The 26,242-nt window shown below is 45.9% G+C and overlaps 1 protein-coding gene across 1 annotated transcript in view; it reads left to right on the top strand.

The window, feature by feature from the left end:
* Positions 1-6,165: 6,165 nt before the first annotated feature.
* The window catches only part of Ctse (cathepsin E), a 30,932-nt gene continuing 10,855 nt past the window's right edge, over positions 6,166-26,242 (top strand). The window contains exons 1-5 of the mRNA XM_075987408.1: positions 6,166-6,275; positions 20,198-20,380; positions 20,944-21,100; positions 21,676-21,793; positions 22,666-22,784. Coding sequence (XP_075843523.1) covers positions 20,313-20,380; positions 20,944-21,100; positions 21,676-21,793; positions 22,666-22,784 — 462 coding nt within the window. The 5' untranslated portion in view covers positions 6,166-6,275; positions 20,198-20,312. The remainder of the gene's footprint in view (positions 6,276-20,197; positions 20,381-20,943; positions 21,101-21,675; positions 21,794-22,665; positions 22,785-26,242) is intronic.

Below are 26,242 nucleotides of genomic sequence, written 5' to 3' on the forward strand. Positions count from 1 at the left end.
CATCTCCATCATCCTCTGGTCCCACATTCAGTCTCTTTGGGTCAAGAGTCAGTGAAGTCTTCCATGGCCACCAGATACCAAATACCCAAGCATTCCCCCTGAGCCTTCTCTGTCTGAGGCATGACCCCATTGGACGTCTAGGGTAGTCTTTTGTTTGTTCATTCTAAAAACTCTATGACAAGGATGGCTTTCAGGCTCACTGCTATACTCCTATAACCAAGAAAATGAAAACACTTAATACAAGTTTTGAATGAAATAATGCAGAAGTGAGCCCATTGCAAGGTTCCAGGCAACAAACAACTGCTCATGGGAGCTGACCCTGGTCATGACTGATGACATTGGCCCACCTCTTGCTATGATGCCTTCTCCTGCTCCTTTCTCAGGGGTTCTGCAAGTCCCTCAATAAAAGGCGGTTCCCTTGTTCCTGCACCCCCCCCCACTTCCAGGCATCCAGCATCTTGTCCAGGAAGTCTGTTGAGCAGATGTACAAGGTAGTCAGCCATTCACAGGCCTGGGTAGCTCATGAATGAACTCCCAGGTGCTGTCAGTTCTTGACAGGATGAATTAGTTGGGCTCCGAGTCATATAAGCCCCCAACCTTCATGCGCACACCCTCAACTCTTGCCTCGGGAGAGCAAGAGTGAGAGGGCCCTATTTATCGGAGGATTAATTTATGCCAGACACAATCATTGCCTCATTTAATCTTCAAAAATAGACATGAGATAGGAATAGGGAATCTCTGTCAGCCAAGGATCCTTAAGAGGTGGGACCAGGTTAGGGTGTGACCTTTTGGGTACCCGGAGAAAAACGCCATGCGGCCCAGGGTTTTCTCTCTGTGTGTGGATACTGTGCTACACAGCTGAACTTGGACTTCTCATTCCTGTTTTGTGAGTTTGCCCCTTATAATAAAGAAAAATATAATTGGCTTATCTTGGAGTTAGCCTGGTATTCTTCAACCCTTGTTATTTCAACAAGATAGGAAAAAGGAACCCACCCCACTTACAGTAAATAAGTCATATTTGAGGAATCCAATGTACTCACTGTCATAGATAGAGTGTGTCTGTGTCTCTCCAACTCCATGCTACGCTCTGACCATTCACTCCAAAGCACTACCATCCTCGCCAGTGGTGGCCAGATGTGACAGATTATCCAGAAACAAGACCACCATGAGAGTACAGATGTTCAGAGGTACTGCCAAGGAGCCTGTCAGAGGTCAGGGCCCCTGAAGGTTCAGGTGCAGCTAGGAATGAGTGGCCGGTGAGGATGCCCATCAAGAGAAGAAAGAGAAAATCATTCATACCATGAAAGAGCTTTCTTTCTCACTGGATGAAGGCGTCTAACCATCCCCTTTCAGCCACTGTCTGACTCTAGGTTCTCAGAAGGAATCACACAACCTGAGTCTGCACAGAGGGGGAACTCAGAAGTGGGCATGGCCTGAGAAAGATTCTCAAGCCAGGATTTGATTTCATGTCATTTCAATTTCTAACCTAATACTTGCTTACCCTGTGCTTAAACCTTTCATGCTTCTTCCCCATAAAATAGAGGTGTGACCCCACTCTGCACGCAGAAAGAACACATGCATCCTGTGTGACCCCACTCTGCACGCAGAAAGAACACATGCATCCTGTGTGACCCCACTCTGCACGCAGACAGCACCCATGCACCCTGTGTGACCCCACTCTGCACACAGACAGCACCCATGCTTCCTGTGTGACCCCACTCTGCACGCAGACAGCACCCATGCATCCTGTGTGACCCCACTCTGCAGGCAGACAGCACCCATCTGTCCTGGGATAGAGTGACATATACCCTCCAAGGCTCATACTTTGAAGGGTGGCCCTCATGTGGTAGTAATATTACAAGATCATGGGATCACAACAGCTCAGGCCTTATCAATGGCTTAATCCACCAAGTGTTCATAGCTGAATAAACAGCTAGGAGGTGGGGCTTAGTTAATGGAAGTAGGTTCTTGGATGCGAGTCTTTGAGGGGCATACCTTGTTCCAGATACCCGTGCTGGCTTTCTCTCTGCTTCCCAAACACTATGAGCAGTTTCCTTCCGCCATGATGTTTCTGCCTTGTCATGGCCTAAAAGTGATGGAACCAAACAGCGGTTGACAAAATAACCCACGCCCCCCAAACTGTTTTCCTCAGATATCTGTCACAGTGACCAGAACTGGACTAACATCCCCAGTGAGAAGGCTACTCAGACACTTGAAGGCAAGACAACTGCAGGAAATATCAAATTGCTAAGGAAATCCAGTCTGTAACTGCAAACTCCAGAGACTACAGCTTCTTTGGGTTCCAAAGCCAGATGATTTCAAAGTTCTCAAGCTGTGTCTGGTCCCTGGGAGGCCAGAGGGTTCTTCCAGAGGGTGGACTAAATCAAAGCATTACCATCTGGGTACCAAGATGCCTACCTCACACTTTCACCAACAACATAGTGGCGTTTTCAAAGGTTCCATTGAGTAGTTCTCAGGAGACTGTGCAGGAGCGGATCTGAGAACCCAGTGCGCTTCTGTCAATCATATTACTCTATCAAGATTATTCTAGTATTATTCTAGCAATAGTACAATTTTCAAGAATAGCATATAAGAATATAAGTTTTTGTTTTTGTTTTTCGAGACAGGGTTTCTCAGTGGTTTTGGAGCCTGTCCTGGAACTAGCTCTTGTAGACCAGGCTGGTCTCGAACTCACAGAGATCCGCCTGCCTCTGCCTCCCAAGTGCTGGGATTAAAGGCGTGCGCCACCACCACCCGGCTAAGAATATAAGTTTTCTTACTAAAAATTTTATCTTTTGAAAAAATATTTTTCATAAAACATATTAAGATGTAATGTTTTAATGCTATTTTTAAAATAGGCTAAATACTTAGGTTTTTGTTTTTTATTTTAAACACACTCAATGTAAGTAGAAATAGCCTGCAAAACAATAGCTCTTGGGTTTCCTAATGATTTTTAAGAGTGTACGGGGGTCCAGAGACCAAAGAGCTTGAGAACCACTGACTTAATGATTCACGGCATTTCTTCACATTTGCCAAGTGTGAGGCCATTTGAGGAAATCCGGGCAAAGATGGAAAGAAATAGAAACATGGAGCTTGCCTGACAGCATAGGCACGGTCTGCCACAGGCAGGAAGGGCGGGGTACCGTGTGGGAAAATAAGGCCCTGATGGGGAGGAGCCTAGAGAAGAAGCCCAAGTCCTTTGCTGGCCTGGGCTGTTCACTACTACCTGTTGAGATTGAGGGCAGGGGTCCAGAATTCTTCCTGGCTAGCTGCTGGTGCCCGGAACACCAATAGGAATGTTTTATCCCTGTAATGATTAATCTTGATTGTCAACTTGACTAGATTGAGAAGCACCTATGAGATTGGTGAAGTGTGCCTCAGAGTACGTCTGTGAGAGCACTTTCAGAGAAGACTAAGTGAGGAGGGATTCCTCCCTGTGGGAGTGGAGAGCTTCCCCTTGTAAGCTGAGAACCTGCCTGGAGGAAACCTAGGCCTGCAGACATTCTCTCTCTGCTTCCTGACTGCAGTGATGAGAGAGACTCTGCTCCCCCATGCCCATCCTGCCATGATGAACTGACACTTCTGGAACTATGGGTTGAGATAAATCCATCTTCCCTGAACTCGTTTGTGTCAGGCAATTGGTCACAGAAATAAAAGAAGAAGAAGAAGAAGAAGAAGAGGAAGAGGAAGAGGAAGAGGAAGAGGAAGAGGAAGAGGAAGAAGAAGAAGAAGAAGAAGAAGAAGAAGAAGAAGAAGAAGAAGAAGAAGAAGAAGAAGAAGAAGAAGAAGAAGAAGAAGAAGAAACTTGTGGTAGTTTGAATGTAATTGGCCCCCCATAACTCTATAATCTCATAGGGGGTGGCAATATTGAAAGATGTGGCTTTGTTGGAGTGATAGGTATGGCCTTGTTGGAGGAAGTGTGTCACTGTGGGGGCGGGCTTCATATGCTCAGGATACCACCCAATGAGTCAGTTGACTTCCTGTTGCCTGCAAGACGTGGCACTCTCAGCTCCAGCACCCCTGCCACGCTCCCCTTTGTTATCATAATGGACTGAACCTCTGAAACAGTAAGCCAGCCACTTTCAAATTTTCTCTTTTAAGAGTTTCAGTGGTCATGGTGTCTCTTCATAGCAACAGTAAACCCTAACGAAGACAAAAATTCTATTAGCCAAAAACCCAAAATTCTATCCAAATAATGCCATGTATAATTTAAACATACAAAGGGGCAAATAACATTTGGAAGCTAGGTTAAAGGTCTATGGCAGGAGTAAAGAACAGGGAACCAGAAATGCTCAAAACTAGACCGTAAGAACTGAGCAGAGCAGGGACCACATCATTGATGGTCAAGTGCGACCAACCAAGAAAATTACCAAATATAATTCTAAAATCAAAGGGGGAAAATTCAATATGGCAAACTTGTTTTAGTGTATGCTATGTCTCTAGCAGCATGAAGCAGGCTGCATGAGCAAGAGGAAATTAGACATGACACCTACCTGCTCCTACCCTAGTCTACTGGGGCCATCGCCACCAGATCTTCACAGATATGACAAAAAAATTAAAAGGTAGTGCTAAGATGAGCTCCAAAAAAAAGGACTATTGAGTCAGAGAAGCACAGCCATCTCTTCTCTTCTCACCAGGGTTTGCTACAAAGCCTAGGCTGGCCTTGAACTCACAATCGTTCTTCAGTCTTTCAGGTACTGGGGCAGTTGTTTCTTGGCTGACACGAGGAGGAAGCTGCCTTTCTGCTGAAGCACATAGCCGCCTTTGTGTGGTCTGGGTAAGAGGGTGCCGGGCACAAAGGCATGCTAGCAGGTCCTGTAGTCCCTTCTGCTTTGGTGGGCGTCTGAAAGCACCAGTAGGAGATGAGTCTCAGGGTACCTGAGCGTGAAGGGAGGGCTGGGACCTAGGATCATAAGAAAAAAGGGATAGAACCGGGGAAGACAAAGTGTGACGAGGACAATTGATGATGTAAATTTCAAGAGTCCCGTGTGGTCTAAGATCTTGTTTGACTCATGTCCTCATCACCTAGGCCAGTGCCGGAAGATAGTAGGTCTTCTGTTCTCCCCATCGCCTAGGCCAGTGCCGGAACATAGCAGGTCTTCTGTAAATGCTTGGTGAATGCATGAAGGATGGGACACTGTCACCTTCCTTTCCTCAGGTTGGCGGCAGATGTACTGCCAAACCCAAGCAGGGATTGAAAGCAGGATGGAGACGCTGAGGTACACCTTCTCTGCTCCCTCTGAAGTAAATACCCTCACCATTTCTGGGACTTGAATGTCTTTCTGGTTGTCACCACAAAAGGTCACTTCTCCAGATTTCCTGTGTCTCCTTAAGGTTTGTCATGTCAGTTATCAACTGAGGTTGCCTTTGGGATGGATTACTTTGGAATTTTCAGTTTGCATGGTAGTTTATTTCCAAACAGTCAGCAATTGCCTTAACATGTGGTGTTTAAGAACATCTGGCTTTAAATTTGGAGCATGGGGACCATGGAAGAGGGTTGAAGGGGAGAGGCAGGGAGGGGAGCAAAGAAAAATGTATAGCTCAATAAAAGCAATTTAAAAAAATAAGAAACTTAGTACTTGAAAATATAATGACCAGAATGAAATGTTCACAAAAAAAAAACCCAAAAAACAAAACAAAAGAAAAAATAACAAAATAAAACATCTGGCTGTCAGACCCGTGAACTCCTGCAAAAGTCTACTAGTGACCCTGTAAGACCATCACCTGGGCCACAGGGGGCTCATTAGGGGCAGGGGTTGTGTTTGCACAAATAATGTTCTCTACTGACTCTGAATGTATTCTTTATTTGATTATTTTAATTTTTTGGAAACAAACTCTTCGTGTTTCCCAGGCTAGCCTCAAGTCAGTACGTAGCTAAGGCTAGTCTTAAATTTCTGATAAGTCTGTGTCTATCACGTGTGGGAATTGCAGACCCGCACTACCATGCCCAGCTTCCCTTAGTTGACTTTCAAGCCTGCTCCTCGTTTCTTTCAGAAACCAGGCACATCTCCTGTAAGCGCCAAAAAACTGTACACCTATCTCACAGCCTCATTTGCTCCTCATCTGGAGGTGCCTCGTCTGACTCCAGAAGCATCTGCACAGTTATCTCCATTTGCAGCTGAGGTGGCCAAGAGATAAGAGTTGCTTAAGGTCGGAGTTAGCAAACAAAAACCGGTGTTGCCACACAGTTCTTGGTCTCGGTCTCCGAGCTGACCATCCACTTTCTACAAAACAACTGTATTCTTGGCATTTTTGTTTCTCTGGTAACTTCATAGGTAAGTGGCTTATAATCTTATTACAAAATTTTCTGGTAAATGACAATGTGATGCTTTATTCAACAAAATCCACTTATTATGATGATTTTCTGACAGGGGAAAATGAGGCTAGCATTTGCTTGTTTCGCAAGTTACAGTGAAATGACTTTGCAGGTGCTCCCCACAGAGGAACTTTTGAAGTTTTTGTTTGTTTGCTTGTCTCACTATGAGGTCAAGCTGGCCTTGAACTCCCTTCGGTCCTCATTCCTAGTGCAGGGATTCCAGGCTTATACCACCATGCCCTGCTATGTTTATGTAAATGTTTTTTAAATTCCCTATTAGTATTTGTGTACTGATGAAATTTGAGGTTTAAGATTATAAGTCATTAGTCCGAATGGTACCTCTAAGTTCCCAGTTTAAGTCTGTAAGATTTTTATTATGGTACAACTCATTTTTATTGTAATTATGTCCATGTATCATTTTTTATATATATATATATATAATATCAGCATTTCATTAGTAAATTAGAGTGCATTGCATATGAATTGCTAATTGATTCACAGCTGTTACTAATACATTGCTAAAAGAAATTTCTTCAGGACAAAAGTAACTGTGGAACAAGGAGTGCGGCTACACTCCTTTGATCCCAGCACGCGGGAGGCAGAGGCAGGTGATCTCTGTGAGTTCAAGACCAGCCTGGTCTACAGACTGATTTCCTGGCCAGTCAGGACACACAGTGAGGGACTATCTCAAAACAAATCAACAAAAAGCCTATTGGTAAAATTTCATAGCTTATTGCTTATTTTTACTATAAATTCTAATATAAACTATTATATGCATATATTATATGTATAGGCTAATATGCAGTTTCTTTCAAGGTATTGAAAAGAAAAAAGTGTTAACCTCGGAACAAAAACTGAAAACCTGTCTAGAGAAAAAGAGTGAAAGAAAACTGTTTGAATTGCTGACAGAAGAGAACATATTAACAGGAGTGTTCTTCATTTGTGGACATAATAGAAGATTCATAGCAATATGGCAGAACACTAGCCCAGAAAATACATATAAACACTAAATAACCTATACATGTTGGCTGAAAAAAATCAGCAGCTTAGACCAAATTTGTCGACTGAAATCACTTTTAATACTAAAAGAAATGCTAAATGCCACTGAGGTTTGTCTCCTATGTCAGAGAAACAGTTGATTCCCTTAGCTATATTTTCAAAACAGAAATATGTCTGTATATAAACATTAAAAATTAGCCAGGCAGGTGATGCGTGTCTTTAATTCCAGCACTTGGAGGTAGAGGCAGGCAGATCTCTGAGTTCGAGGCCAGCCTGGTCTACACAGTGAGTTCCAGGACAGCCAGGACAAGTAAGAGAAACCGTGTCTCAAAAACCAAACCAAACAAATAATATTGTTTCCATAGTAAAATATATAGCTGGAGAGATTATCAGTTTAAAAAATCAAAACCTGGGCTATAATCATTTGAGGAAATAAGGACACAAGGCTGAAGAAAATTATAACTATCATGTTAGATTTCAACATCCTAAGGCTGTCAGAACAATATATCAAAAAGTTCTGGTGACATTTGTGAATTCTATCATGTTAGCTAGGATGGCCTGACTTTGGCTAAGCCTTGAAAAGAGGGCAGCCAAATAAAAAATTGAAGATATAAGGACAGAACAATCTATTTGAAACCTTTGTGACTTTAAAAAGTCAGCGGCACAGGGACCATCCTCCTAGAAAGCATCAACATTATTAAGCATATAGATTCTTGAACATAAACCAAAGCTACACTATTGAAAATGTATACTTAATAAATACATTTTCTCTGCTCTAATTTGTCATATTTAAAGTAAAATCTATGACAACATAAACATCATGGTTTCTGTGTTTTGGCTCTTGTCAATGTGGCTTTTTGTTCTGTTCTGTCTTAGGGATTGAGCCAGGTCCTTCTGTATGCATGCTAGGCCAGTGTTTACCCTGAGTCATATCCCTACTACATCAATTTTCCCATAAGCAGAACTTAAATTTTGATGTACAGAATGTGCAGAAAATTATCAAGAATAAGAAACTTAGAAAAATCTAATTTTACCTAGTAGAAAAAGTGTTGTTCCTTGTGCTGAACAAATGCTAGATGTTTGACATTGCTAGCAACTTCTCCAAGATAGAAAGCACAGGAAAAAGAAAACTCATTTTGATTGTGAGTCATATGCTCCAAAAGTCAGTATCAGATTTTCCGCTCTCTATTAGTGGCAACACTATCCCTTTAAAAGAAAGGTTTGTGATACTGAAGAGTTATGGCCTTTTCACTATTCAGGATTGCATGCATAAATTGAAAAGGTGTAGTCAACACGAACTTCTATAACCTTTAGAAACACATGATTGACACTGAGGCATGAGGCAAGAAGTGTGATAATGAAACATTGGTGCAGAAACCAAATCTGAGTTGGGAGATGTCTCAACCAGAAAAATGTTTGCTGCTTTGAGCCCTGACACTCACCTAAAACTGAGCAGGGTGACCCATATTTCTAGTCCAACACTTAGTGGGGGCAGATTCTGGAGGGAGGCAGGTGATACTGGGACTAGTTGGCCAGTCAGTCTTGCTTCTGCTTCAGTAGGAGACCCCGTCTCAAGGGACTATGGTGGTGATGGAGCCGGACACATACTCCTGCAATCTCTACATGTGTACATGGCCGCATGCACCTGCACACATGCACCTGCACACATGCACCTGCACACAAGCACCTGCACACCACACACATCAAGCAGAAGTAAATAAACATGAATAAGTGGAGCATGTAGAGGAAGCCACCCAAGGTCAACCCCCAGCCTCTACACAGAACACGCTAGCAAGTGCAAACTCACACATGCACGCACATGCACATATACCCCACACACACATAAAGTGTAACTAAAATCTGTCAGCTCCTTCTTGAATATAATTGGCTTACATCGTGCCACAGCTATCTACAGAACAGCATGCTGGGTGCGGCCCTACCGCTATTGTTGCTGCCAGCATGTACTGACTGGGTGGTGTCAGTCAGCAGAGGGAAATGTACTTGGGACATACATCTGAAATTCAAAAGCTGCCCATCTGCGATGCCAGCAGCAGTTTCCATAGAAAGAAGATGCCAGAAAAAGCAAGCATCAAAACTGCCTCAGAAAATTTTCTTTTCCCTGGGAATGATTTTATGACTGAAGCTGGCTCATATCCAGAGATATACATTGTCTCTTGTTTGAAGTTCAATTACTTCACATATAATTCACATGGGATCAACTTGCACTTGCTATGTTCTTGTTGCGCAAACACATGTCAGGATACAAATACTCTTCACTGAATCTATGTGCAAAGTGTGTCTCTGCGAGCTCCTCCTCTCCTTCCACCGAGTGTCTATTCTGGTGGGCGGCGATGGGGGCGGGTGGACAAACATCAAAGGTAAATAATTATCTGTAAGTAGTAATTTACAAATTCTTTATTTTTCTTTTTTATTTTGTTTTGTTTGAGACAGAGTCCCACTAGCTAGCTCACCCTAGCCTCAGACTTCTTATTCTCCTGCCGTAGCCCCCAGAGTGCTAAGGCTATAAGGCATCCACTGCCTCACCCAGAAGATCTTTCTTTGGTGGGGTGGGATGATCTCTGTAATGAATACATCTTGAACTAAAAGGGAGAGAAAAGAGGAGAGGCAGGAAGAGGTAGATGGGAGGAAGCTATAGAAGGCACTCTCGCACCCCCACTGCACCCCCAGGGTTGTCAGGCCTCTCAGAGGCTAATGGTGAGGTTCACGGTCCTAGAGTAAAGCTGAGACACAGACAGGAGAGGGCAGGGGCAAAGGAATGGGCCACGGACTCTGAAAGCAGCAGAGCTGTGTCTGTGGAAGAATTCTCCTGACAATAAAACATCACCCTACATTCCTTTCCAGTCTCGAGACTATCTCCCTTCTGTGACCACAAAATTCATTTATCTTCCTGCGCTGACCTTTTCTTGTAATGTCTTCTGTCTTATAGATTGCTAAAGTGGCTTAGAAAAAAAATCTCCCCTGATAAATGATGAAGGGTTAGACCATCTCTGCTTTCCCAGATTCCTATTTGTATAACGTTGCTTTCATCCAGGTCACGCAACAATCTGAGACTTCTCAGAATCACTTTGTGTTCAGCTTCCTTCGAAATCCAAAGTAAGCGCATTAAATACAAAATGCATGTGCACTGTAAAGTAAGAGGGAAACAGGCTTACACATCTTTGGGGGCTTGGGGAGGATCTGCCCCTAGAGCAGCTCAGTCCCAGGTCCTCCAGTCCTCCACCCAAGGTCTAACCTACCTTCTTACCACCCACTTTTCTCTATTGTTTTCTATTGTGTCAGCTCCTATGAGGAGCTCCCTGGCTCGCCTGGAGAAAGCGGAGGGGGGGATGGCAGCGTCTATGCTCCACCTCCCAGCCAAGCCTCCCATGCCTTCCTCTGCAGCTGTCTGCTCCTTGTCCGCCATTTTCAGCCTCCACTAACTTCCCCGCAGACCTCGCACACTTGGACGTCCTTGTCACGTGTGCTGTTTGCGAGGGTCTCAGTCAGGTCCCGCTTTGCCTATAGGAGGGGACATCTGTATGTGTTCATTCTTCTGACGGCAGGACAGCAGAGCAAGAGAGGGGGAGGGGAGTGCACCTGTTCAGAAGACAGATTGCAGGTTCGGGAGCCACCAAGAAGCCCCGAGAGAAGTTCAGATCAGCAAAAAATCTGGCTTCTCAGCACGTCCTGGCTAGTCAGCATTTGTTGAGTGCTTACTGTATGCTCGCTCTTTTGAAAGACTCCAGGTCTCCCTACTGATTGACATAAACTTCTCTTAGCAGTTTCCAAAAATGCCACAGTGTAACACAAATTCTAGTTGGTCTTAATAATAAAATCTCAGGCCTGGCGGTGGTGCCTTTAATCCCAGCCACTCGGGAGGCAGAGACAGGTGGATTGAGGTGGATGTGAGTTCAAGGCCAGCAAGGTCTACAGAGCAGGTTCCAGGACAGGCACCAAAGCCACACAGAGAAACCCTGTCTAGAAAAAAATCAATCAAACAAACAAGCAAAAATAATAAAAACTCAGAGTCAGATATTGGGGGGTGAAAGCTGAGAGATCAGAGAAGCAGAATAGCCAGACTCTAGAGAATTCTCACCTCTACCAATGCTCAGACCGAAAGGGCGATCCTATCCTCAGACTGCCTTTAGCCCCTGTCTCCTCTCATCTTATATTCCCTCTGCCCAGCCATATCACTCCTGTCTCCACCTCCCTCGTGCTGTGGTCCCAAGTGCTGGGATCACCTTTGTGTGAGTTCTGTTTCTCTTTTAGACAGATTCAATCTTGTGTAACCCAGGATGGCCTTGAACTCACAGAGATCCGTCTACCTCTGTGTGTGCCACCACCGCCTGGCCTCTACGGCTAACTAGTGACTTAGCTCAGCACTCTGATCTTCAGGTAACCTTTATTTAAGACATAAACAAAATACCCCACAGCCACCGTGTACCTGGGACTGTCCTGACACCCAGGTTAAGAGCATTTTTATCTTTGTTTTCACAGGTAGGTTCCTACAGCTTGTAGTGTCTTGGAAGTTGAGAGTTACCAATAACAAGTTTGCGCAAAACAAAAATAAAACTATCTTTGACTTGCTGCATTTACTGAAACTGTTACCTTTGAGGTTAGGTGCCTCACATCATGATTTTCTTAAATTTAGACTATATATATAGTGTGTGTGTGTGTGTGTGTGTGTGTGTGTGTGTGTGTGTGTGTGTGTCCTGCCCAGTGCCTGTGAAGGTCAGAAGAGGGAGTTCCAGGCAGTTGTAAGCTACTGCACATAGGTGCTGAGAGCTGAACTCGAGTCCTCCACGCTCTTGGCTGCCGATCAGCTCTTCAGTCTCGGCCATATGGTCTAGACAAGGCTCTTGACTGACTTTGGGGAGACACTGAATAGCAGGCTGGCACTGGCTACTATTAGAAGTGCTATGAATCAGAGCCTTGCAAATGGTGATTCTGTTCCCCTCCCTGCCTCACCTCAGAGTCCCAGAACCAAATGTCAAAGGGAGCTACATAAAGCATTTGTTTCCTGATCCAGTTTTATTTTTATTATTTATTTACTTGTTTTTTGAAATAAGGTCACACTACAAAGCCCTGGCCGGCCTGGAACTCAGATGTAGACCGGGTACATTTGTTTTAAGCCTCCAAGCCCGAAAGATCAGTAGTGAATTAATTTGTATCTCATCCTGGTTGAACAGAATCATCTTTATTTGACATCAAACTCATTGAGAAGAAATAATGACTTCGGGATATTTAAATTTAAATCCAGAGAGCTGGAACAAGAAATTCTAACACATTTGGAAAATTTATCTTCATGGGCCTTCATAGTAGCCACCAGCAGACTTAACAAAGAAATATGGGTATGGCCTGCTGAGGGAATAGGCGTAGGGTAGGTGTAGGGTAGGCGTACGGTAGCCTTTGACCTAACGGCCTGGACTGAGAAACACCCTGCAGGTTTGGTGTGCTTTGGAGAGGGAACAGGCTATCAGAGCCATAAAGAGGGGCTCTGAGGGCTGCCCAGCTTTGATGAGCAGCTTCCAGACAGGCTCAGTGAGCAGGCTGCCGGGCTGCCGAAGGACAAGGGATTCCAAGCCAATCTTCTCAGAGGATATCAGGGCTCTCTAGTTAGCATTGTTATCCATTGTCAAGGACAGCCCAGCAAGGATCTACCCCAGAAGCCACCTCCTGAGTGAGCAGCCACCATAAGCCCCCAGTCCTTGAAAATGAACTTGAGATTTTCTGCCCACCATGCAGCATAGACCATGCTGTCAGAATGTAGTGCCCAGTACATTCTATGACATTAGGAACATGAGGAAACAGTAGATTTTCAGACTTGATCTCCTTTCTCTTTCTCGGTATTAGGGATTGAACCTAGGACGCTGGGCATAATTGGTAAGCACTCAGCCACTGAGCCAGATTCCTAGGCCTCTTTTCCTTTTTCTGTTTGGTTACAGGGTCTGATTAAGTCACCAGTAGGCCTTGATCTTTTCATATTCCTGCCTCAGATCTTCAAAATTTGGATTACCAGCTTGAAGCACCAGGTTGTTGTTGCTTATAAAATGTATTTACTGTGTGTGTGTGTGTATGTGTGTGTGTGTGTGTGTGTGTGTGTGTGTGTGTGTGTGAGTGATGGGGGCAGTGCACACTCACGCCACAGTGATTGTGTGGAGGTCAGAGGGTAATGTGAGGGAAACAGTTCTTTCCTTATGCTATGTGGGACCCGGGAATTGAACTTAGGTTCTCAGGCTAAGCAGCAACCACTTTTACCTATTCAGCTACCTCATAAGCCTACCACATTGGTTTTGTTGCTGTTTAACAAATTCTTATTTAGAAAAACTTCATCTAACTTTAGTGGTAAGGAAGTAAGAACTAAGCTTCCAAAATAACCAAGTGTGACCCCCCCCCCCATCAATAGTATGGTCATGAATTGTAAAGGGTTTCTTTGTCTTTCAGAGGTGAAAAGTTCCTTGTCCCAGGCTGCTTAGTAAATCAGGGGTGATGCCAGGACTAGAAGATCCACTGCTCTCAGACCCTAAGTGCTTCCCACACGGTCTCAAAGTCTGCAACACTTTGAGGGTCTCCTTCCCATCCCAGAAGCAGTCACAGTAGGATGGACCAACAGGGGACTGGCAGTGCAGACTCAAAGGCAAAAACAAAGCCGTGTGCTATAGTAAGAGGAAAACTTAGATTTGAGGTTGGACCCTGTACCGCTCACAAAGTGGTATGGTTATGGGGATTTCTGGACCTCGATTTCTTCATTTGGAAAAGTAGAGGAAACAGTGCCTACTGTACAGGGCTACTATGAAAATATATCTAACTATCAAAACTTCACACAGACACTCTGGTTAGCCTAGACATTCTACCAAAGATAAATCCCCTCCCAAACACTAGAACTATGGGATAAAGGCATTTGCTGCCAAGCCTGATTGATGGCTTGAGTTTGATCCTTGGTGCCCACATAGTGGAAGAAGAAAACCAACTCCCTCAAGCTGTCCTCAGACCTCTACCACATGCAATGGTATGCATGCACACACACACACACACACACACACACACAGAGAGAGAGAGAGAGAGAGAGAGAGAGAGAGGGAGAGAGAGATTAATTAAAAGAATAACAACAAGCTATCTAGGTGACCAAGTGAGTACTCCAGGTTACTGGCCTTTCTTTATGGGGTGTAGAAGGAGGAGTCTAGTTACTAAGGAGTGTGCCACAGATAATTTTGATTGACAACTTTAGTTACATAAAGCCTTTGCTCATTGTGCCATCTCTTTCCATAATGCATCTGATTTTAATTATATGCGTGTCCAATTATACATAAATACAAGAAAGTAAATAATGTTTCCCTGAAAGTTCACTCAGAGGGCCCAATTTGCCTTCTCCCACATGAACCTCAAATCGGTCCAGACCAGATCAGTCTCTGTCATTCATATACTGGAATACTCTTGAATGAAAACAAGCTTATTCCATTGTTCTGAGTGAGGTGTACTTGCAGTTTAATGCAGGTGGGGGGGTCCTAAGGTGCATTGTTAGAAAAGGAATATGCATATAGTCCAAGCCAAGCAGCATTCCAAGTTGTTAAGCTATTCCCTATGCTTTCCTGCCTCAGGACTTGTGTGTGTGTGGGGGGGAGGGGGTTTACTGCATTTTAATGTATTTTTTCATCTTTTATTTTATATAAATGGTAACCTACACACATTCTGCTTCACTTTTTCAACTGAGCAATGTATCCAAGAGGTTTCCTCGCAGAGCCATTTCATTATGGCCCCAAAGCATTTCATTCAGAGATACTATCACTGAACCATCTCTTACTACCCGAAGTTTCTAAGCTCTCGGTCATAAACGTTCTGTGTACCCAGCCTTGGACTTTCGGCGCTTTTGCAGCACAGTGCTGGGCATCAGTAAGACAAACTGTAGGTGTCCTCCCCAATCCTAGTCTCCTTCATCCTTTCTAACCCAGAGCACATCCTTTGGGCTTAGCTATAAAGCAGTTCTCTGCATCCTGCTTCTGGCCTGGTCTGCCATGTGCACCCCATGCCCAGCTTCTGTCGTCTCTTATGTGACATAAGCAGACCACATTTGTCTGAGTCACCGTTTTATTGCTGTGAAGAGACACCATGACCAAGTCAACTTAGAAAAGAAAATCATTTAGTTTCAGAGACGGAGTTCATGACCATCGTGACGGGAAGCATGGTGGCAGGCAGGCAGGCAGGCATGGTGTCGGGGTGGTAGCTGAGAAGTCACACCTTGATCCACAGGCCTCAGACAGAGGGAGCAAGGCTGGACCTAGTGTAGGCTATTGTCTTTAAGAGTTCATTCTGAGTTTGCCTCATCGCACATGACCAATTTGACTTTTTAGGGAAAAGTCACTCCCCTCCCCCAGTGACACACTTCCTCCAACAAGTCCACTGTATCCAGACATTTCTCTCCTGCCACCAGTTCCCAAATAACCACTCTGAGACTTAATATTAATTACAAACTCTTTGGCCAATGGCTCAGGCTCCTTACTGGCCAGCTCTCTGTATAAATTAACCCATTTCTAGTAATCTGCATATCACCATGTGCCCTGTGGCTTACCGGCAATGCTCCGGCATTTCACTCCTCCAGCAGCTGCTGGCGCCTCTCTCAACCCCGCCCTTCTTTATCTGACTTTCTGCTTGGATTTCCCTTCTGGCTATATTCTGTCCTGCCATAGGCCATGGCAGCTTCATGATTAACCAATGGCAATAAAACATTCACAGCATACAGAGGGGGATCCCACATCAGTGCACACCTAACCCTTCCTAAACAATCCATCAGCTAGGGACCAGACATTTAGATACATGAGCCGTGGGGGCCATTCTCCTTCAAACTACCACAGTGTTTAAGTCTAGTCAGACACCCCTGAGGTTCTTCCACGTGAATTATGCCTACTGAGGAAGAGATCTCTTGGGGCTTTGGTGCTCCTTTTTCTGGAATTATATCGAGACTGTGCATCCCAATCTGTGAATAAATACCTGAAGCCTGCTAAGACTCCATTTGGAGGTTTTTCCACAGAGAAGTTGTTGAATCTAATCAGATATGTGACTCAGTGTCTTGGAATAGACATAATCTTAACTGTTTTTTTTGTATTTGATTTCCTCCTACGGACTGCCTCCCCCTTCCTGTTTGATATGGCTGGCCTGGAACTTCCGATGTAGACCAGGCTGGTCTCAATCTCATAGTGGACCTGTGGTCTCTGCCTCCCCAGCATTGATATTATGCAGGTGTGCCCCTTCATGCCCCCTCCCACAGACTTTCTCTTTTATAGTTGAAGAATCTGAAACTCGAAACATACTCATGGTATCACAAGCCATGTGGTAGGACTCAAACCCTGCTTTGCCTGCATTCGAGCATATAAGCTTGTATCAGTCACTGTGCGTGAAATCCCCATGGTGCCTGCGCCCTCTGCTGGCAATGTTGTGCAGTGCCTGGTGTAGAAGCCAACTGGTGGTGGCTGTAAAAATAGCTCGAATTGAGGGAGTTGGTGACATGGTGAAATTCTGGGGGTATCAGAGTCTTCCAGTTTCCAGTGGCATGAGAATAGGAGGATTTAAAAAAAAAGCAAAGATAACCAAGCTGTGTGGAAAAATAAGCGGTGCAAAGTTCTCTCTGCATTGAGCAGATGTTTTGATGGAATAGAAGTTTATTTTTCATAGTTTAGTCAGAGAGGAGTGCAGGTGTAATTTTTTTGTACCTACCCGCAACACAGTAATGATCCTTCCTGAGTGGAAGACAAGACAGAAAAACAAAGAACAGACAAAATTCTATGAATATGCACTGAGAACATTTATCACCACACCATGAGCCTTTTCTTCTTCCAAGCCTAGACAATGGTCTGCCATGGCAGAAGCAAGTCGCTCCCCTTTTTAGCAGCTCCACTTCCCTCTTTCAGGAAGAAGCTCTGGACCATAAGACCCTGTAGATGATTCAGTACAGGGTCCTGGTTAGGAATCTCAGCTTTAAAGTCAGGCAAGCCCGGGTTTGGATCCTAGTTACAGCGCTACATAGGAGCCACCCTGTGTCTCCATCTCCTTATATGTGACATGGCTTTAAATATTCTTGAAGGATCGGGTGAGCTGTGAAGAAATACACTGAAGCCTTTAATACAGTGTCTGAGACACAGCTACGCCCTCCCCAGTGTCCCCTCTGTCATCATTCAGCCCAGCCTCTTCATCCTGTAGACTAGGGAATGAGGGTCTGAGAGAAGTGACTTCTATGGCCAGATGGCCAGTTAAGGCAAAACCAAGGGGATCCAGGTGTCTTTGCCCCGTCTCTCCTTGCCTGGCCACATGTCCCACCATGGATTTTTCTTCATTCCTCAACTCTGAGCAGAAAGAGGTTGGGACATTTTCCCAATGAGTTGTCATGGTCATTTTGAGCTGATGCTATCGCCAGAGCCAGGGACAGCGTATCCTGGAATGTAACTCCCTGCCCTCAAGAGCTGGTTCTTATCCCACACTGGCCGTGTACCTTGTGCTGGGAGCTAACTTCCACACAGCACTGTGCAGCTGGCCACTGTCATTATTTTATCTTCTGCAATCTGAAGATGTAGAAGAAGAAGCCAATTAGGGAGTGTCATCACCGACAGATTTCCCATGTTCTGGAAAGTGTCAAACCTTTGCGTCCAGCCAGGCTCCTCCCCACATCCCTGGAGAGCCTTCTTTTCAAGGCCCCTGCCTTAGACAGGGTTACTATTGCTGTGAAGAGACACCATGACCGTGGCAGCTCTTATAGAGAAAACATTTCATTGCGGTGGCTCACTTATAGTTTCGGGGTATTTACTCCATTGCCATCAGGACAGGGAGCAAGGCAGTGTGCAGGCAGACATGGTGCTGGAGTTGAGAGCGCTACATCTCTCAGGCAACAGGAAGTCAACTGACTGTCACACTAAGGGAATCTTGAGCAAAAAAGACCTTAAAGTCCACCCCTACAGTGACATGCTTCCTCCAACAAGGCCACACCTCCTAATAGTGTCGCTCCCTCTGGGGGCCATTTTCTTTCAAGCCACCAGAGCCCCTTTGCAAGCGCTGAGAGAACAGATCGCTGCCTGTGCTGTGGCCTCTGCCCTCACGCCGCTCTTCCTCTGCCTTTCCCCAGAGATCACACACAGCCACCCATACGTCCAGGGGCTTTTGTTCCCAGAGAGGGTTCACACCGTCCACAACATAGGTCCACAGTGACTTTCCATTTCAGCCTGGGAGGAGCCAGTGACACACAGCAAGGAGAATGGCGTGCAGTTCCTGGTATTTCCAGAGAAAGTTCTCAGGCATGGGCCACCCTTACCCTCTACAATTGGTAACCAGATGGGGAGAGGTCTGGAGATGGAAAAGGAGGGAGAGTCCAGTTATGCTGGCATCAATAGTTCAGTGATAGCATACAGAAGGAGCCCTGGACTAGTAGTCAAGAGCCCTAGCTCTGCCCTGATGAGCTGTGCCCTTCTCTGGGACCACGCTCTCATTCGCTATGCAAGTGAGTCGGCCTTGAGGACCTGAAAGAAATGTCCCAGCGCAAGGCTTTTGCCATGCCCAGATCCTGCCCACAGGATGGATTAAGCTGTTTTCAGTGCACCTAACTCCAAAACCCCAGAAGATGACACTGAGGTGCCTGGTCAGGCAACCGTGGGCAATCACGACAGAGCTTAGTTCCGGAAGGAAAGACCTGGACTCTCAGCTCTCCTGCAGCATGCTGCTCTTTGGGGAACAGACAGGCCCCTCTCCCGGTGAGAGGTCAGAGGACAGGCTCCCAGGAAATGAGTAAATCCCAGAGAGGCATGGTTGCTTTAGGGTTGTAGGCCAGCTGCTTCTGTTTCTGTTCTCTTTCCTCCTCTTTTTTGGATGTCGCTTGAACGTTTTGGAAAGCTGAAAGGCAAGGCCCTGGTACTTTGCCAGAACATTGAGTGGTAAGAGCAGAGCTAATCTAACCCAGGCACCCTAACTCCTGCTTCCTGACCAGTGCTCCCTGGAGAAGCCAGCACCCGTGACAGTAGTGATGGCTGTTCCCGTCCAGCTCAGAGGCCATCAACTGGAAGTCCAGTTACAAAGGCTTTTTCTTCCCACCACCCCCACCTCTCTTAAGTCAGGAAAGCTGGCCCTACATTCAAGAGAGGGGCACCCACAGGAGTGGCTGACAGGAAGAAAATTTGAGTTTTCAACCTCAAGGATCACAAGAAAATAGATGTTGCTTAAGCCACTGGGTTGTGACACGTTGCTATGGCAGCCCTGGTGTGCCGACACAGGCTTGCTCCAGACCCTGCCCCTCCATGGCTGCCTCTGCACCCCCTTCTATACAGACCACAGCCCCAGACTCATCAAGCGCTTGGAACCAAAAATTCAAACCCCACAAATCCAAAGCCAAACTTTTCCATTTTGGGGCTTTTGGGGAGTACTGGTTTTGCTCTGATTAGGACAACTTGCCTAGGGAACTTCTAAAGAAACGAAGAGAAAATAAGAAATATAAGGTAAAAGCCTGGCTAATATTCCGAGATACAGTCAGGCCCACATAGGATATTTCAGTTTCTGCCCTTTAGGGGTCTTCAACTTGAACACTCACACCCGTAGTAGCAGCTCAACAGGGTGGGACCCTCGTTCTGCAACATTTGCATCCTTAGACAATTAACACAGGATTACTTAAAGCCAGTATGGGGTGTCCAAAGACCCTGGGAGAAGCTGAGACAGGAATTCCCCTCATTTTCAGAGGGTACACACACACACACACACACACACACGCACGCACGCACGCACGCACGCACGCTCGCACGTACGCTTTACCCTTAGCTCCCCAAGCAAAAAGAGGCCCAGAAGGGACGTCCTATTCCACACACTGTTTACTCTGGGCATGGCTATTGACTCCAGACCTTATCATTGGGCCCTCAGACTGGGCAGGGCAGGTCTGGGCACCAGGAAAAGCTGGTGTCCCTGCCTATGCTCCAGAAGAAAAGAAGAGGGAAGAGAGAAGCGGAGCGAGAGGGAAACTGCTGCCTGGACCACAATGAAATCCCTCCTTGTGCTCCTGCTGGTGCTCCTGGACCTGGGACTGGTCCATGGGGCTGTGCACAGGTAAGGCACTGCCCCCAGCACTGAGTTCAGCTTAGGCATCCCGCAACCCAGTTCCGGGTTGTCCTGGGGGAGGAAGGCTAATGAGGAAATAAAAAGAAGAAATTGGGGTCTTATGGGAATTTCTGGTGTTCTCCAGGCAAGGCCAGGCCTCTCCTTCCAGTGGAGGTGCCTACTTCAGTTCAAGGGACTCCCCTCTGTTGCTTGAAAGAATGCCCTAGAGCTGTGGCTTGTAACCCCAAGCCTTCAAATTCTTTCTCAAGGGGACTGAACACCGCTGTCCATTGAGTCCTCCACCCCTTTACGTCAGCCCTTTCTGGGGTCAGATGTAACTGCAGACTGTGTCCTAGCTCCCGTTCCCTGGAAGATCTCAGAGGGCTAGCGCCCAGGAGAGAGGGCCACTTCTGCCCAGGTTCTGAGTCCACAAGACAGAGAAGGCCTGCTTCTGGCCACACCCTGTCCTTGAAGGCCCCCTCCTGGGCCTTGCTGCAGTCGGACTCTGAACTGATACATGGAAATGGGGGCTGGAAGCAGAATTGCCTCCTCACACCACACTTTTTCCCCAGGGTGCCCCTCAGAAGGCATCAGTCCATCCGGAAGAAGCTGCGGGCCCAAGGCCTGCTCTCAGACTTCTGGAAGTCCCAGAACTTGGACATGATCCAGTTCACCGAGTCTTGTCAAATGGACCAGAGTACCAATGAGCCCCTCATCAACTACCTGGATGTATGATGTCTTGGGTTGAAGCCTGGGGACACTGGGAGTAGGGAGGAAGGCTGGGCCTCTAGCAGGGACCAGTACTGCCTAGGTGACATCAAGTGCTCAGGCATGGATGACTCAGATGGGTAGTCCCGTAGTCTCTGAGCTCTGTAAAGCAGGCCTCAGTGTGGCCTAGTGTGCATGGCTTTAGGAGGAAAGAGATAAGGATGACATGTGCCCAAGGGGAAAGCTCCTACTGTGTGCTCACCCAGGCGCTTAGCTAGTTACATCTTTGGACAAAGAGAGTACTTGATTCCCTGCATCCCCAGTTCCCTGATCCCTAAAATGGAGGCATTCCTGTCTCCCCTGCCTTCCTCACAATGACGTCAGGAGACTCAGGATTATAAGAAAAGGGAACCAAGTTTCCTAAGCTATCCTCAGCGCTCTCCCTCACGGCCCCTGCTCTGTTCCTTCCATCCTGTATCCCCAGCCTTGCCTCTTCGAGCTTGGGCAGACGGTAGTCCGTGGTACTCGGGGCTATAGTCACTAACAAGCCTTTTCCTCCCGTCCCCTCATCCTCTCCTTCTCTCCCCTCCCTGTAGATGGAGTACTTCGGCACTATCTCCATTGGCTCTCCGCCACAGAACTTCACGGTCATCTTTGACACTGGCTCCTCCAACCTCTGGGTCCCTTCTGTTTACTGCACCAGCCCAGCATGCAGTAAGTGGGCTGTAGTGGTGGGAACCACTTCTTGAAGGCTAAGGTGGTATTTCGAGGGGTGGAAAGATTCAGTTCCCTCCACTGGTCCTTCCTGCCGTGCCAACTCCCTCCTCTCCCCTTTCTTCATTTGGCATGGCTGGGCCAGGGGCAGAGATGAAAGGCAACTACTGGTCAAGATAACTTTCATACTAGTTAGAATTAATGGAGGGAAAATTAGCCATTAGAAGATAAATCATTGACTTGGTGACTCACTTCCTTTGGAACACCCAAAGGAACACGGGAGAAGGTTCCTTTGGTTTGTATCTGAACAGGTAGGTTGGTTGAGTTCTAAGGAAGACTCGAGGCGGCCCTGATGGCCTGGCTCCCATGCAGGTGTGGCTGGTGGCCCACAGTGGCTTGGGTGTGTCCATTTGCCCAGAGGTGACGTAGGGGTGAGGTAGACATTGGGAACAGAAGCCCTACACAGAGAAGGCTCGTTCAGTGTGGGACACATCCCAAGGGTGGAAGCTCTTCAGAACCTGAGACTAGACATCTGCAAAGTTGGGCAAAGAGTTGGGAATAATTCCCTAGAGGGGTAATTGGTCACTCTAAGCTTCCTGTGAAGGCCAGGCTAGGCCCCACAACTAATGGCTGAGACTGTTGCTGGTGCCAGGTAAACGGGGCTTATCTTGTGTCTATGAGGTCACTATGAGCAACCAGATTTGCCCAGGGACAAATATTTGGTCCCTGGTTGGGACACACCTGGTTGGGCTAGAGAGGACACAGTAGCTCACTAGTAAAAAGCCATGGCAAGCCTTCCCAAGAGCTCCCATCTTCCCCTCTGTCTCTCTGGGGCAGGGATCAAAGCAGTGAGCAGAATTCTTGTTTTCCAGAGACACACCCGGTCTTCCACCCATCCCAGTCCAGCACATATGAGGAGGTAGGGAATCGTTTCTCCATCCAGTATGGTACTGGGAGCCTGACAGGAATCATCGGAGCTGACCAAGTCTCTGTGAGTGCCAATCTTTCATCGTTACTCTCTTGCCCAGGAACTAGGCACAAGGTAGTGGCATATGGCTCAGAGGTCTCAGGGGCACAATTTTAGATCTGCCTCAGGAAGAGATAGACAAGGTTGCCTTCTAGGGCAAGGGAGCAATCCTTCCCACCCGAGATGGAACAGCGGTCTGTCTTTCCAGCTCTGAGCTCTAGAGAGCAGCATGTGCCTGCCTTCGGGAAACAAGGGTCAGAGCACAGGACCTGGTGTTAGGGCTGGATCACCAGTCCCTGAGCACTAAGGAGATGACAGAAGGATGTCATCTTGAAAGAAAAAAAAGAAGTGCAAACCAGTGAGCAAGCCGGGCTCCCTCAGTGAAACGGGAAGGTATGAGGCAGATATCCAACCACAGAGAAGAATGCAAATGTCAATCAAAGTCCCAAGGTCTAGCAACCACTCCTTGAACACAGCAAACCCCGACCCAACCCCCACCCCCACCAAAAGTCCTACAGGTCCCTAATCTGTGGGAATCAGAGAACCAGGGGAGTCCTATCCCTGCCTGGATACTTTATGCAAGTGTGTGGGCTTAGGCCTTGGAAGGAACAGAGGCTGGCCGACCCCAATGGTCGTCACCCCAGTTCTAGCATGATCCCAAGGTCAGTGGAGCCCAGTCCTCGTCAACATCCCTTCAACAATTTGAGCATGGGACATACAATTAAGTGGGAAAACGTGAAAAATAAACCAGCAGGAGACTCTTTTTTCACTGCCTGCACCCCCCCCCATTAAACCTGGTGAAAATCTCTCTGAACTCTTATGAATTGTGAGAGGTTTAGATACTCCGCTGAGCGGGTCGTCAGGTAAGATAAAGCAGAGTGAATGTATTACTAGCCTTAATTATTTTCTTTAGGATACTAAGTCTTCTTAAAATATATTTAAGAGGACTGTAGAAATGGCTCAGTGGTTAAGAGCACTGGTTGTTCTTCTAGAAGACCAGGGTTCAATTCCCAGCACCCATGTGACAGTTCACAACTGTCTGTAACTCCAGTTCTGGGGGACCCAGCACCCCTACACAGGCACACATGCAGGCAAACCATCAACGTACATAAAGTTAAATTAAATCACTAAAGTTTTTAAAAATGTTTAAGTAAAGCCAGATATGGCAGCACACATGATTCCAGGGCTTGGGAGGCGGAGGCAGATGGATCTCTGAGTTTCAGGCCAGCCAGGGCTAGTGAAAGCCTGTCTCAAAATTAAAAAAAAAAAAGCTTCAGTAATATCTTATCAGAAAATGCTTTTATGTAAAGTATTATATAGATAAAGCAGAACTCTCTATTAGAGTTGTATGTGCAGATATAAATGTTTATTATATGTATATGTTACAGTATAAATAAGCACTTAGAAGGCTGCATTCCAAACTGATCACTGTAATAACTCTGGAAAGCAGGGGACAGACTGAGGTCCCAGGAGGCAGGCTCTAGCATACATACAGCACAGAACAGGGAGCCCCCAAGCCACAGCAGCCCCAGGTCCAGAGGCCCCTCCTTGTGCACTTCCGGCTCTGTCAGTTCCTGCTTCAGTGCAGGCCTTCACTGGAGTTGGACGTTTCTTTGGGCCGACAACCAGCTCCCACATAGAGACACGAAGACGTACTATTAATTATGAATGCCTGGCCATAGCTTACACTTGTCCCACTAGTTCTTACAACTTACTGTAACCTGTTTCTCTTCATCTACATTCTGCCTCAAGGCTTTTACCTTTCTTTCACTCTGCGTGTCCTACTTCCCTGCTTTCTCCATGGTGTCTCCCTGTCGTCTCCTTTTCCTTCTTTTTCAAGCCTAAATTTCTCCTCCTCCTTACTCTCCCTGGCTGGAAGTTCTGCCTATACCTCATCCTCTCTCTCTCTCTATTGGCCATTCAGCTTTTTATTAGACCAATCAGGTGCCTTAGGCAGGAAAGGTAAAACAGCAACACATCTTTCCATAATTAAACAAATGCAACATATATCTTTCCATAGTTAAACAAATGTAACATATCTCTACATAATTAGATAAATATTCTGCAGCATAAACAAATACAACACATTTTTGCATAGTTAAACAAATATTCTGCAACATTTCACTGAGCATAAAGGCTTGGACGGCAAAGGGAGAGAATGGGTCCACAGGTTCCAGTTGGCGTCTCTCCCACGTGACACATCTTCCCTCTGCTGCCACATCTGTAGCCCTGAGGCTGCAAGCCTAGGCTGGAAACCACTTCCTAAGTGCACTCTCCGACTGGCTTCTGCAACTGTGTAAAGCCAAATATCAAAAACCACATACATATGTAATATATAAGAATACAGATTAATGCAGTTAATGTAGTCCTTAAAGGGACAGTTACAGCCTGAAACGCATATATGAGAAAAACCAGTGATCTAAGCTGTTGTTTTGAGTCAAACCCTAAGAAGAACAAGTCACTAATAAACAGGAGCAAACCAAGCCCAAAGGAAAGGGAAGGAAAGAAAATAGAGAAGGACGGGACATCCGTGAAATAGGAAATCCACTCTGGAAACAAGATCAACAATGGCACAAATTAACTGCAAAGGGCAACCAGGCTGGCAGCCCTTGGCATGACTAATCCAGAAAATGAAAGAAACCTAGCAACATTAGAAATGAAAGGGATACTATTAAAGACCTTGTCACCCTCAAAACAAGATATCAAAATTGTCTTATATTGATAAACTTTACAATATTTTAAATTATTTAAATTATCAGAACTGATGCAATAAATAGAAAATATTAAATGTTTACTCTGCTATTAAAATAAAACAAAAAAAAAACCTCCCCACAAAGAAAACTCTGGGCCCATTTTCCAGAGAATTTATAAACTTACTTCATAACATATTTAATGAAACCACAAGAACTTTAATAACAAAACTTGAAAACATTATTATAATCACCAGAACATGCCAGACATCGTGGCACACGCCTTTAATCACTGAGCTCAGAAGGCAGAGGCAGGCAAATCTCTGTGAGTGTCAATTCAGTCTGGTCTACATAGAGAGTTGTAGGACAACCAAGGCTACATATTGAGACCCTGTCTCAACCTATCAGCCAGTCAATCAAAAAGCTAGAACTAAAGGCTAGGGATACAGATCAGTGGGCAGAGCACTTGTCTGGCATACGCAAAGCCCAGAATTTGATCCCCAGGACCACCTAAACTGGACAAGATGACACACACGAGTATTCCCAGCACTCAGGAGCCAGAGACAAAATGATCAGAAGGTTAAGATTTCCTCTGTTACATAGTAAGTTTTATGCTAGTCTGAGATATATGAGATCCTGTCTCAAAGCAAAGAAAACAAAATCAATTAGAGTTATAGCCTTTCTCCATGATGCCCAAGTTCTTGTGCTCTGCAGTTAGACAGGTCTGAGACAGCTCTCACTGTGAGCCAAGCCTAACCGGAACTTGTCATCCTCTGGCTGAGTGCTGAGTTG

Source organism: Microtus pennsylvanicus, chromosome 10 (genome assembly GCF_037038515.1).
Source record: "Microtus pennsylvanicus isolate mMicPen1 chromosome 10, mMicPen1.hap1, whole genome shotgun sequence".
Taxonomy (NCBI): domain Eukaryota; kingdom Metazoa; phylum Chordata; class Mammalia; order Rodentia; family Cricetidae; genus Microtus; species Microtus pennsylvanicus.